This window comes from Pristiophorus japonicus, chromosome 27, assembly GCF_044704955.1.
Source record: "Pristiophorus japonicus isolate sPriJap1 chromosome 27, sPriJap1.hap1, whole genome shotgun sequence".
In the NCBI taxonomy this organism is placed as follows: Eukaryota; Metazoa; Chordata; class Chondrichthyes; family Pristiophoridae; genus Pristiophorus; species Pristiophorus japonicus.
The window spans coordinates 14,018,535-14,032,215 of NC_092003.1; the positions used below are offsets into that span (position 1 = coordinate 14,018,535).

Below are 13,681 nucleotides of genomic sequence, written 5' to 3' on the forward strand. Positions count from 1 at the left end.
GGAGGGGCAGTACTGAGGGAGCGCCACACTGTCGGAGGGACAGTACTGAGGGAGCGCCGCACTGTCGAAGGGGCAGTACTGAGGGAGCGCCGCACTGTCGAAGGGGCAGTTCTGAGGGAGCGCCACACTGTCGGAGGGACAGTACTGAGGGAGCGCCGCACTGTCGAAGGGGCAGTACTGAGGGAGCGCCGCACCGTCGGAGGGGCAGTACTGAGGGAGCGCCGCACTGTCGGAGGGGCGGTACTGAGGGAGCGCCGCACTGTCGAAGGGGCAGTACTGAGGGAGCGCCGCACCGTCGGAGGGGCAGTACTGAGGGAGCGCCACACTGTCGGAGGGGCAGTACTGAGGGAGCGCTGCACTGTTGGAGGGGCAGTACTGAGGGAGCGCCGCACTGTCGGAGGAGCAGTACTGAGGGAGCGCCACACTGTCAGAGGTGCCGTCTTTTGGATGAGACGTTAAACCGAGGCCCCGTCTGCCCTCTCAGGTGGATGTAAAAGATCCCACAGCCAGTATTTTGAAAAAGAGCAGGGAAGTTCTCCCGGTGTCCTCGGCTCAATATTTATCCCTCAGTCAACATCACTAAAAAGCAGATTATCTGGTCATTGCTGTTTGCCGTGCGCAAATTGGCTGCTGCATTTCCTACATTGAAACAGTGACAACACTTCAAAAGGTAAGTCATCAGTTGTTAAGTGCTTTGGGACAACTATGGTTGTAAAAGGTGCAACATAAATGCAAGTCTTTCCTTCTGCCAATGGGAACAGTTTCTCCCGATCTACTCTATCAAAACTCCTCATTGTCTTGAACACCTCTATTAAATCTCCGCTGAACCTCTTCTCTGCTCTCTGGAGAATAACCCCAGCTTCTCCAGTCTCTCCTCGTAATTGAAGTTTCTCATCCCTGGTGCCATTCTGGTCAATCTCCCCTGAACCTTCGATGCTCGAAGGAGAATGACCCCAATTCCTCTGTCAAGTAACTGTCCCTTGATGCCCTGCAGGTCTCCCTGGATCAGTTCCACACAGATGACGAGATCTACCAACTGTCCCTATTACGGGAACCTCGCACGTCAAAGTCTGCGGTGAGTATGAATGCTCGATGGCCTTGTGGCAAGCGACCCGTTTCCCCCTCAATCTCTGCTGCCCGCTTAAATTGGTAATATCGAAATATCGAAACATAGAAAATAGGTGCAGGAGTAGGCCATTCGGCCCTTCGAGCCTGCACCACCATTAAATAAGATCATGGCTGATCATTCCCTCAGTACCCCTTCCCTGCTTTCTCTCCATACCCCTTGATCCCTTTAGCCATAAGGGCCATATCTAATTCCCTCTTGAATATATCCAATGAACTGGCATCAACAACTCTCTGCGACAGGGAATTCCACAGGTTCACAACTCTCTGGGTGAAGAAGTTTCTCCTCATCTCAGTCCTAAATGGCTTACCCCTTATCCTTAGACTGTGACCCCTGGTTCTGGACTTCCCCAACATCGGGAACATTCTTCCTGCATCTGACCTGTCCACTCCTGTCAGAATTTTATATGTTTCTATGAGATCCCCTCTCATCCTTCTAAACGCCAGTGTATAAAGGCCCAGTCGATCCAGTCTCTCCTGATATGTCAGTCCTGCCATCCCGGGAAGCAGTCTGGTGAACCTTCATTGCACTCCCTCAATAACAAGAACATCCTTCCTCAGATTAGGAGACCAAAACTGAACACAATATTCCAGGTGAGGCCTCACTAAAGCCATGTACAATTGCAGTAAGACCTCCCTGCTCCTATACTCAAATCCTCTCGCTATGAAGGTCAACATACCATTTGCCTTCTTCACCGCCTGCTGTACCTGCATGCCAACCTTCAATGACTGATATACCATGACACCCAGGTCTCGTTGCACCTTCCCTTTTCCTAATCTATCACCATTCAGATAATATTCTGCCTTCGTCTTTTTGTCACCAAAGTGGATAACCTCACATTTATCCACATTATACTGCATCTGCCATGCATTTGCCCACTCACCTAACCTGTCCAAATCACCCTGCAGCCTCTTAGCGTTCTCCTCACAGCTCACACTGCCACCCAGCTTAGTGTCATCTGCAAACTTGGAGATATTACATTCAATTCCTTCATCTAAATCATTAATGTATATTGTAAGTAGCTGGGGTCCCAGCACTGAGCCCTGCGGCATCCCACTAGTCACTGCCTGCCATTCTGAAAAGGACCCGTTTATCCCCCTGGGCGCCACGCCAAGCAGGCATCGAGCTGCAAAGCGTTCGAGAATAGCGCGTTTTTTTTCAGGCGCCGTTTTCGGCGCGAAAAACGGGCGCCCAGCTCTGAGGGGCACCTGTTTTGCCGCGTGTGGAAACTTGGAGCCTATATTTCTATGTCTGCCAACCAGTTCTCTATCCACGTCTGTACATTACCCCCAATAACATGTGCTTTAATTTTGCACACCAAACTCTTGTGTGGGACCTTGTCAAAAGCCTTTTGAACGTACAAATACACCACATCCACTGGTTCTCCCTTGCCCACTCTACCAGTTTCACTGGTCGAGCCCATTTCACGCCTGGTAACCGGGCCCAAGGAGGTGTGCGGTAGTGTCTGCTGTGGCTCAAGTGGGTTTCTCTCTCCCTCGCCTCTGAGTCAGAAGGTCGTGTGTTCAAGCCGCCACTCCAGAGACTTGAGCACATAATCCAGGCCGACACTCCCAGTGCTAGTACTGAGGGAGCGCCGCACTGTCGGAGGGGCAATACTGAGGGAGTGCCAGACTGTTGGAGGGACAGTGCTGAGGGAGCACCGCACTGTCGGAGGGGCAGTACTGAGGGAGTGCCAGACTGTTGGAGGGACAGTACTGAGGGAGTGCCACACTGTTGGAGGGACAGTACTGAGGGAACACCGCACTATCGGAGGGGCAGTACTGAGGGTGTGCCGTGTTTCGGATGAGGAATTAAACCGAGGCCCCGTCTGCCCTCTCAGATCCCACGGCCACTTTTGCAAGAAGAGCAGGGGGAGTTCTCCCCAGTGTCCTGGGCCCAATAATTATCTCTAAACCAACATCACTAAAACAGATGATCTGGTCATTATCACATTGCTGTTTGTGGGAGCTTGCTGTGTACAAATGGGCTGCCTCGTTTCCCACATTACCAACAGTGACTACACTGCAAAAGTACTTCATTGGCTGTAAAGTGCCTTGGGTCATCCTGAGATTGTGAAAGGCGCTATATAAATGCAAGTCCTTCTTTTTAAATTGAGACCCTTTAGTCTTCGACATCTTATTCCACCCCTCCCCCCCGCCCCGCCCGCAACCCCGCCCCATAGAGGGGTTGCCAACCCTCCTGGATTGGCATGGAGTCTCCAGGAATTGAATATTAATTTTCAGGACACACCCAGGGATAAAAATCATAAGGGCGTTAAAGAATTGTGTTTTGCTTCAGTTTTCTTTGCTTATTAGACACAAAGTATGTGAGATGGGGGGAGAAAGGCGCTTTGACTGACAGTTTACATTCATTCCCTTTCCGATTGGCCAAGGGACATGTCAGGCGACCAATGGCGGAAGAGTGGTGGGATTAGGAGCGGGACGGGGCGGTTGGAGGCGGGTGATCATGTGATGAAACCTCCAGGGATTCGTCCAACCAGAATTGGCGACCCTCCCCGCTCCCACCCTATCACAACGCTTCAAGTCCCTGTTGCTTTTATCGCCCCTACAATGGTCACCGCACCTCCATATGCTTCCTCCTCTCCTTGTGTCGCTGTGTGCAGATGGAGAGTCGCGAGCAGCAATGGCAGATAGCCTTGACAGCCCGCGCACCCATTCGCAGAGACCTGGCGCACCTCACGCGAACACCGGGCAGAAGGCAAACATTTTATTCTGACAGAGGACAGATACAGAAAGTAACTGCTAATATGATGGATAACGGGAGTGCGTTACAGGCTGGAATCTAATCGAGGGGTTCAGGGGTTTATACATAGAATAACAGATACCCAGGAGTGAGTTACAGGCTGGAATCTAATCGAGGGGTTTGGGGGTTTATACATAGAATAACAGATACCCGGGAGTGAGTTACAGGCTGGAATCTAATCGAGGGGTTTGGGGGGTTTATATATAGAATAACAGATACCCGGGAGTGAGTTACAGGCTGGAATCGAATCGAGGGGTTCGGGGGGGCGTTTATATATAGAATAACAGATACCCAGGTGTGAGTTACAGGCTGGAATCTAATCGAGAGGTTTGGGGGGTTTATGTATAGAATAACTGATACCCAGGAGTGAGGTACAGGCTGGAATTGAATCGAGCAGTTCGGGGGGGAGTTTATATTTAGAATAACAGATGCCCAGAAGTGAGGTACAGACTGGAATCTAATCGAGGGGTTCGGGTGGGTTTATATTGGAATAACAGATACCCGGGAGTGAGTTACAGGCTGGAATCTAATCGACGGGTTCGAGGGGTTATATATAAAGTAACAGATATCCGGGAGTGAGTTACAGGCTGGAATCGAATCGATGGGTTCGGGGTGTTTATTTATAGAATAACGGATACCTGGGAGTGAGTTACAGGCTGGAATCTAATCGAGGGGTTCGGGGGGTTTATACATAGAATAAGAGTTACCTGGGAGTGAGTTACCGGCTGGAATCTAATCCAGGGCTTCGAGGGTTTATATTTAGAATTACAGATACCCGGGAGTGAGTTACATGCTGGAATTTAATCGAGGTGTTCGGGGGGTTTATCTATAGAATAACAGATATCCGGGAGTGAGTTACAGGCTGGAATCTAATCGATGGGCTCGGGGGGTTTATATATAGAATAAGAGGTACCCGGGAGTGAGTTACAGGCTGCAGTCTAATCGAGGGGTTCGGGGGGGATTTATATATAGAATAACAGATAACCGGGAGTGAGTTACAGGCTGGAATCTAATCACGGGGTTCGGGGGGCGAGGGGGGTTTATATATAGATTAACAGATTCCCGGGAGTGAGTTACAGGCTGGAATCTAATCGAGGGGTTTGAGGGGTTTATATATAGAATAACAGATAGCTGGGAGTGAGTTACAGGCTGGAATCTAATCGATGGGTTCAGGGGTTTATATATAGAATAAGAGATACCCGGGAGTGAGTTACAGGTTGGAATCTAATCGACGGATTCGGGGGGGGGGGGGGTTATATAGAGAATAGCAGATAACCAGGAGTGAGTTACAGGCTGGAATCTAATCACAGGGTTCGGGGGGCGAGGGGGGTTTATATATAGAATAACAGATACCCGGGAGTGAGTTACAGGCTGGAATCTAATCGAGGGGTTTGGGGGGTTTATATATAGAATAACAGATATCCGGGAGTGAGTTACAGGCTGGAATCTAATCGAGGGGTTCGGAGGTTTATATATAGAATAACAGATACTCGGGAGTGAGTTACAGGCTGGAATCTAATCGAGGGGTTCGGGGAGGGGTTTATATATAGAATAACGGATACCTGGGAGTGAGTTACAGGCTGGAATCGAATCGAGGGGTTTGCGGGGGGGTTTATACATAGAATAACGGATACCTGGGAGTGAGTTACAGGCTGGAATCTAATCGAGGGATTCGGGGGGTTTATATAGAGAATAACTGATACCCAGGAGTGAGGTGCAGGCTGGAATCAAATCGAGGAGTTCGGGGGGGCGTTTATATATAGAATAACAGATACCCAGAAGTGAGGTACAGGCTGGAATCTAATCAATGGTTTCGGGGGGTATTATATATAGAATAACAGATACCCGGGAGTGAGTTACAGGCTGGAATCTAATCAATGGTTTCGGGGGGTATTATATATAGAATAACAGATACCCGGGAGTGAGTTACAGGCTGGAATCTAATCGAGGGGTTCGGGGGTTGATATATAGAATAACAGATACCCGGGAGTGAGTTACGGGCTGGAATCTAATCGAGGGGTTCGGGGGGTTTATATATAGAATAACAGATACCCGGGAGTGAGTTACAGGCTGGAATCTAATCGAGGGGTTCGGGGGTTGATATATAGAATAACAGATACCCGGGAGTGAGTTACGGGCTGGAATCTAATCGAGGGGTTCGGGGGGTTTATATATAGAATAACAGATACCCGGGAGTGAGTTACGGGCTGGAATCTAATCGAGGGGGTCGTGGGGTTTATATATAGAATAACAGATACCCGGGAGTGAGTTACAGGCTGGATTCTAATCGATGGGTTCGGGGGGTTTATATATAGAATAACACATGCCCGGGAGTGAGTTACAGGCTGGAATCTAATCGATGGGTTCGGGGGTTTATATATAGAATAACAGATGCCCGGGAGTGAGTTACAGGCTCCAATCGAATCGAGTGGTTCGGAGGGGGGGTTTATATATAGAATAACGGATAACTGGGAGTGAGTTACAGGCTGGAATCTAATCGAGGGGTTCAGGGGGTTAATATATAGAATAACAGATACCCGGGAGTGAGTTACAGGCTGGAATCTAATCGAGGGATTCGGGGGGTTTATATATCGAATAACTGATACGCAGGAGTGAGGTACAGGCTGGAATCTAATCGAGGAGTTCGGGTGGGTGTTTATATAGAGAATAGCAGATAACCAGGAGTGAGTTACAGGCTGGAATCTAATCACGGGGTTCGGAGGGCGAGTGGGGTTTACATATAGAATAACAGATACCCGGGAGTGAGTTACAGGGTGGAATCTAATCGAGGGGTTCGGGGGGGTTTATATATAAAATAACGGATACCTGGGAGTGAGTTACAGGCTGGAATCTAATCGAGGGGTTTGGGAGGGTTTATATATAGAATAACAGATACCCGGGAGTGAGTTACAGGCTGGAATCTAATCGAGGGGTTTGGGAGGGTTTATATATAGAATAACAGATACCCAGGAGTAAGTTACAGGCTGGAATCTAATCGAGGGGTTCGGGCGGCGAGGGGGGTTTATATATTGCATAACAGATACCTGGGAGTGAGGTACAGGCTGGAATCTAATTGAAGGGTTCGGAGGTTTATATATCGAATAACAGATACCCGGGAGTGAGTTACACGGTGGAATCTAATCGAGGGGTTCGGGGGGTTTATACATAGAATAAGAGTTACCTGGGAGTGAGTTACCGGCCGGAATCTAATCCAGGGCTTCGAGGGTTTTTATTTAGAATTACAGATACCCGGGAGTGAATTACAGGGTGGAATCTAATCGAGGGGTTCGGGGGGGGTTTATATATAAAATAACGGATACCTGGGAGTGAGTTACAGGCTGGAATCTAATCACTGGGTTCGGGGGGCGAGGGGGGTTTATATATAGAATAACAGATACCCGGGAGTGAGTTACAGGCTGGAATCTAATCGACGGGTTCGGGGGGGTTTATATATAGAATAACGGATACCTGTTAGTGAGTTACAGGCAGGAATCGAATCGAGGGGTTCGCGAGGGGTTTTATACATAGAATAACGGATACCTGGAAGTGAGTTACAGGCTGGAATCTAATCGAGGGGTTCGGGGGGTTTATATATAGAATAATAGATACCCGGGAGTGAGTGACAGGCTGGAATCTAATCGAGGGATTCGGAGGTTGAGATATAGAATAACAGATACCCGGGAGTGAGTTACAGGCTGGAATCTAATCGATGGGTTCGGGGGGTTTATATATAGAATAAAAGATACCCGGGAGTGAGTTACAGGCTAGAATCTAATCGATGGGTTCGGGGGGTTTATATATAGAATATGAGATACCCGGGAGTGAGTTACAGGCTGGAATCTAATCGACGGGTTCGAGGGGGGTGTTTATATATAGAATAACGGATACCCGGGAGTGAGTTACAGGCTGGAATCTAATCGAGGGGTTCGGGGGTTGATATATAGAATAACAGATACCCGGGAGTGAGTTACGGGCTGGAATCTAATCGAGGGGGTCGTGGGGTTTATATATAGAATACCAGATACCCGGGAGTGAGTTACAGGCTGGAATCTAATCGATGGGTTCGGGGGGTTTATATATAGAATAAAAGAAACCCGGGAGTGAGTTACAGGCTGGAATCTAATCGATGGGTTCGGGGGGTTTATATATAGAATAACAGATACCCGGGAGTGAGTTACGGGCTGGAATCTAATCGAGGGGGTCGTGGGGTTTATGTATAGAATACCAGATACCCAGGAGTGAGTTACAGGCTGGAATCTAATCAAGGGGTTCGGGGGTTAATATATAGAATAACAGATACCCGGGAGTGAGTTACAGGCTGGAATCTAATCGAGGGGTTCGGGGGTTAATATAGAGAATAACAGATACCCAGGAGTGAGTTACAGGCTGGAATCTAATCGAGGTGTTCGGGGGCGTTTATATATAGAATAACAGATACCCGGGAGTGAGTTATAGGCTGGAATCTAATCGAGGGTTTTGGGTGGTTTATATATAGAATAACAGATACCCGGGAGGAGTTACAGGCTGGAATCTAATCGATGGGATCGGGTGGTTTAGATATAGAATAACAGATACCCGGGAGTGAGTTACAGGCTGCAATCGAATCGAGTGTTTCGGGCGGGGGGGTTATATATAGAATAACGGATACCTGGGAGTGAGTTACAGGCTGGAATCTAATCAAGTGGATCGGGGGGGTTTATATATAGAATAACAGATACCCGGAAATGAGTTGCAGGCTGGAATCTAATCGAGGGATTCGGGGGGTTTATATATAGACTAACTGATACCCAGGAGTGAGGTACAGGCTGGAATCTAATCGAGGAGTTCGGCGTCGGTTTATATATAGAATAACAGATGCCCAGAAGTGAGGTACAGGCTGGAATCGAATCGAGGGGTTCGGGTGGGATTATATATGGAATAACAGATACCCGGGAGTGAGTTACAGGCTGGAATCTAATCGAGGGGTCCGGTGGGGGGGGAATTTATAGAAAGAATAACAGATTCCCGGGAGTGAGTTACAGGCTGGAATCTAATCGAGGGGTTCGGAGTTTAATATGTGGAATAACAGATACCCGGGAGTGAGTTACAGGCTGGAATCTAATCGACGGGTTCGGGTGGGGTTTACATAGAGAATAACAGAAAACCAGGAGTGAGTTACAGGCTGGAATCTAATCACAGGGTTCGGGAGGCGAGGGGGGTTTATATATAGAATAACAGATAACCGGGAGTGAGTTACAGGCTGGAATCTTATCGAGGGGTTCCGAGGTTTATATATAGAATAACAGATACCTGGGAGTGAGTTACAGGCTGGAATCTAATCGATGGGTTCGGGGGGTTTATATATAGAATATGAGATACCCGGGAGTGAGTTACAGGCTGGAATCTAATCGACGGGTTCGGGGGGGGTGTTTATATATAGAATAACGGATACCCGGGATTGAGTTACAGGCTGGAATCTAATCGAGGGGTTCGGGGGTTGATATATAGAATAACAGATACCCGGGAGTGAGTTACGGGCTGGAATCTAATCGTGGGGGTCGTGGGGTTTATATATAGAATAACAGATACCCGGGAGTGAGTTACAGGCTGGAATCTAATCGATGGGTTTGTGGGGTTTATATATAGAATAACAGATACCTGGTTGTGAGTTACAGGCTGGAATCTAATCACGGGGTTCGGGGGCGAGGGGGTTTTATATATAGAATAACAGATACCCGGGAGTGAGTTACAGGCTGGAATCTAATCGAGGGGTTCGAAGGTTTATATATAGAATAACAGATACTCGGGAGTGAGTTACAGGGTGGAATCTAATCGACGGGTTCGGGGGGGTTTATATATAAAATAACGGATACCTGGGAGTGAGTTACAGGCTGGAATCTAATCGAGGGGTTTGGGGGTTGATATATAGAATAACAGATACCCAGGAGTAAGTTACAGACTGGAATCTAATCGAGGGGTTCGGGGGGTTTATATATCGAATAACGGATACCTGGGAGTGAGTTACAGGCTGGAATCTAATCGAGGGTTTCGGGGGGGTTTATATATAGAATAACGGATACCTGGGAGTGAGTTACAGGCTGGAATCTAATCGAGGGATTCCGGGGGTTTATATATAGAATAACTGATACCCAGGAGTGAGCTACAGGCTGGAATCTAATCGAGGAGTTCGGAGGGGAGTTTATAGAGAGAATTGCAGATAACCAGGAGTGAGTTACAGGCAGGCATCTAATCTCGGGGTTCAGGGGGCGAGGGGGGTTTATATATAGTATAACAGATATCTGGGAGTGAGTTACAGGGTGGAATCTAATCATGGGGTTCGGGGGGTTTATATATAGAATAACAGATATCCGGGAGGGAGTTACAGGCTGGAATCTAATCGAGGGGTTCGGGGGTTAATATATAGAATAACAGATACCCAGAAGTGAGTTACAGGCTGGAATCTAACCGAGGGTTTCGGTGGGGTTTATATATAAAATAATGGATACCTGGGAGTGAGTTACAGGCTGGAATCTAATCATGGGGTTCGGGGGGTTTATATATAGAATAACAGATATCCGGGAGGGAGTTACAGGCTGGAATCTAATCGAGGGGTTCGGGGGTTAATATATAGAATAACAGATACCCAGAAGTGAGTTACAGGCTGGAATCTAATCGAGGGTTTCGGTGGGGTTTATATATAAAATAATGGATACCTGGGAGTGAGTTACAGGCTGGAAACTAATCGAGAGTTTCTGGGGGCTTATATATAGAATAAAAGATACCCGGGAGTGAGTTACAGGCTGGAATTTAATCGAGGGGTTCTGGGGTTTATGTATAGAATAAAAGATACCCGGGAGTGAGTTACAGGCTGGAATTTAATCGAGGGGTTCTGGGGTTTATATATAGAATAACAGATACCCAGGAGTGAGTTACAGGCTGGAATCTAAGCAAGGGGTTCCGGGGTTAATATATAGAATAACAGATACCCGGGAGTGAGTTACAGGCTGGAATCTAATCGAGGGGTTCGGGGGTTAATATAGAGAATAACAGATACCCAGGAGTGAGTTACAGGCTGCAATCTAATCAAGGGATTCGGGGGGTTTATATATAGAATAACAGATACCCGGGATTGACTAACAGGCTGGAATCTAATCGAGGGGTTCGGGGGGTTTTATATATCGAATAATAGATACCCGGGAGTGAGTTACGGGCTGGAATCTAATCGAGGTATTCGGGGAGGTTTATATATAGAATAACAGATATCCGGGAGTGAGTTACATGCTGGAATTTAATTGAGGGGTTCGGGAGTTTATAGATTGAATAACAGATACCCGGGAGTGAGTTATAGGCTGGAATCTAATCGAGGGTTTTGGGGGGTTTATATATAGAATAACAGATACCCGGGAGGAGTTACAGGCTGGAATCTAATCGATGGGATCGGGTGGTTTAGATATCGAATTACAGATACCCGGGAGTGAGTTACATGCTGCAATCGAATCGAGTGGTTCGGGCGGGGGGGGGTTATATATAGAATAACAGATACCCGGGAGTGAGTTACAGGCTGCAATCGAATCGAGTGGTTCGGGCAGGGGTGTTATATATAGAATAACGGATACCTGGGAGTAAGTTAAAGGCTGGAATCTAATCGAGGGGATCGGGGGGGTTTATATATAGAATAACAGATACCCGGGAATGAGTTACAGGCTGGAATCTAATCGAGGGATTCGGGGGGTTTATATATAGAATAACAGATGCCCAGAAGTGAGGTACAGGCTGGAATCTAATCGAGGAGTTCGGGGGGGTTTATATATAGAATAACAGATACCCGGGAGTGAGTTACAGGCTGGAATCTAATCGAGAGTTTCGTGGGTTTATATATAGAAAAACAGATACCCGGGAGTGAGTTACAGGCTGGAATCTAATTGAGGGGTTCGGTGGGTTATATATAAAATAACAGATACCCGGGTGTGAGTTACAGGCTGGAATCTAATCGAGGTGTTCGGGGGGGTTTATATATAGAAAAACAGATATCCGGGAGTGAGTTACATGCTGGAATTTAATTGAGGGGTTCGGGAGTTTATAGATTGAATAACAGATACCTGGGAGTGAGTTATAGGCTGGAATCTAATCTCGGGTTTTGGGTGGTTTATATATCGAATAACAGATACCCGGGAGTGAGTTATAGGCTGGAATCTAATCGAGGGTTTTGGGTGGTTTATATATAGAATAACAGATACCCGGGAATGAGTTACAGGCTGGAATCTAATCGAGGGATTCGGGGGGTTTATATATGGAATAACTGATACCCAGGAGTGAGGTACAGTTTGGAATCTAATCGAGGAGTTCGGCGGGGGTTTATATATAGAATAACAGATACCCGGGAGTGAGTTACAGGCTGGAATTTAATCGAGGAGTTCGGGTGGGTTTCTATATAGAATAACAGATACCCGGGAGTGAGTTACAGGCTGGAATTTAATCGAGGGGTTCTGGGGTTTATATATAGAATAACAGATACCCAGGAGTGAGTTACAGGCTGGAATCTAAGCAAGGGGTTCCGGGGTTAATATATAGAATAACAGATACCCGGGAGTGAGTTACAGGCTGGAATCTAATCGAGGGGTTCGGGGGTTAATATAGAGAATAACAGATACCCAGGAGTGAGTTACAGGCTGCAATCTAATCAAGGGATTCGGGGGGTTTATATATAGAATAACAGATACCCGGGATTGACTAACAGGCTGGAATCTAATCGAGGGGTTCGGGGGGTTTTATATATCGAATAATAGATACCCGGGAGTGAGTTACGGGCTGGAATCTAATCGAGGTATTCGGGGGGGTTTATATATAGAATAACAGATATCCGGGAGTGAGTTACATGCTGGAATTTAATTGAGGGGTTCGGGAGTTTATAGATTGAATAACAGATACCCGGGAGTGAGTTATAGGCTGGAATCTAATCGAGGGTTTTGGGGGGTTTATATATAGAATAACAGATACCCGGGAGGAGTTACAGGCTGGAATCTAATCGATGGGATCGGGTGGTTTAGATATCGAATTACAGATACCCGGGAGTGAGTTACATGCTGCAATCGAATCGAGTGGTTCGGGCGGGGGGGGGTTATATATAGAATAACAGATACCCGGGAGTGAGTTACAGGCTGCAATCGAATCGAGTGGTTCGGGCAGGGGTGTTATATATAGAATAACGGATACCTGGGAGTAAGTTAAAGGCTGGAATCTAATCGAGGGGATCGGGGGGGTTTATATATAGAATAACAGATACCCGGGAATGAGTTACAGGCTGGAATCTAATCGAGGGATTCGGGGGGTTTATATATAGAATAACAGATGCCCAGAAGTGAGGTACAGGCTGGAATCTAATCGAGGAGTTCGGGGGGGTTTATATATAGAATAACAGATACCCGGGAGTGAGTTACAGGCTGGAATCTAATCGAGAGTTTCGTGGGTTTATATATAGAAAAACAGATACCCGGGAGTGAGTTACAGGCTGGAATCTAATTGAGGGGTTCGGTGGGTTATATATAAAATAACAGATACCCGGGTGTGAGTTACAGGCTGGAATCTAATCGAGGTGTTCGGGGGGGTTTATATATAGAAAAACAGATATCCGGGAGTGAGTTACATGCTGGAATTTAATTGAGGGGTTCGGGAGTTTATAGATTGAATAACAGATACCTGGGAGTGAGTTATAGGCTGGAATCTAATCGAGGGTTTTGGGTGGTTTATATATAGAATAACAGATACCCGGGAATGAGTTACAGGCTGGAATCTAATCGAGGGATTCGGGGGGTT

General features: G+C 47.1%; 1 protein-coding gene across 3 annotated transcripts in view; it reads left to right on the forward strand.

Moving 5' to 3' along the window:
• Nucleotides 1-13,681, forward strand: part of LOC139239314 (RAS guanyl-releasing protein 2-like) — a 160,427-nt gene that overhangs the window by 62,483 nt on the left and 84,263 nt on the right. For all 3 annotated transcript variants that reach the window (XM_070867983.1, XM_070867984.1, XM_070867986.1), the window contains exon 10: nucleotides 995-1,075. In XM_070867983.1, coding sequence (XP_070724084.1) covers nucleotides 995-1,075 — 81 coding nt within the window. The remainder of the gene's footprint in view (nucleotides 1-994; nucleotides 1,076-13,681) is intronic.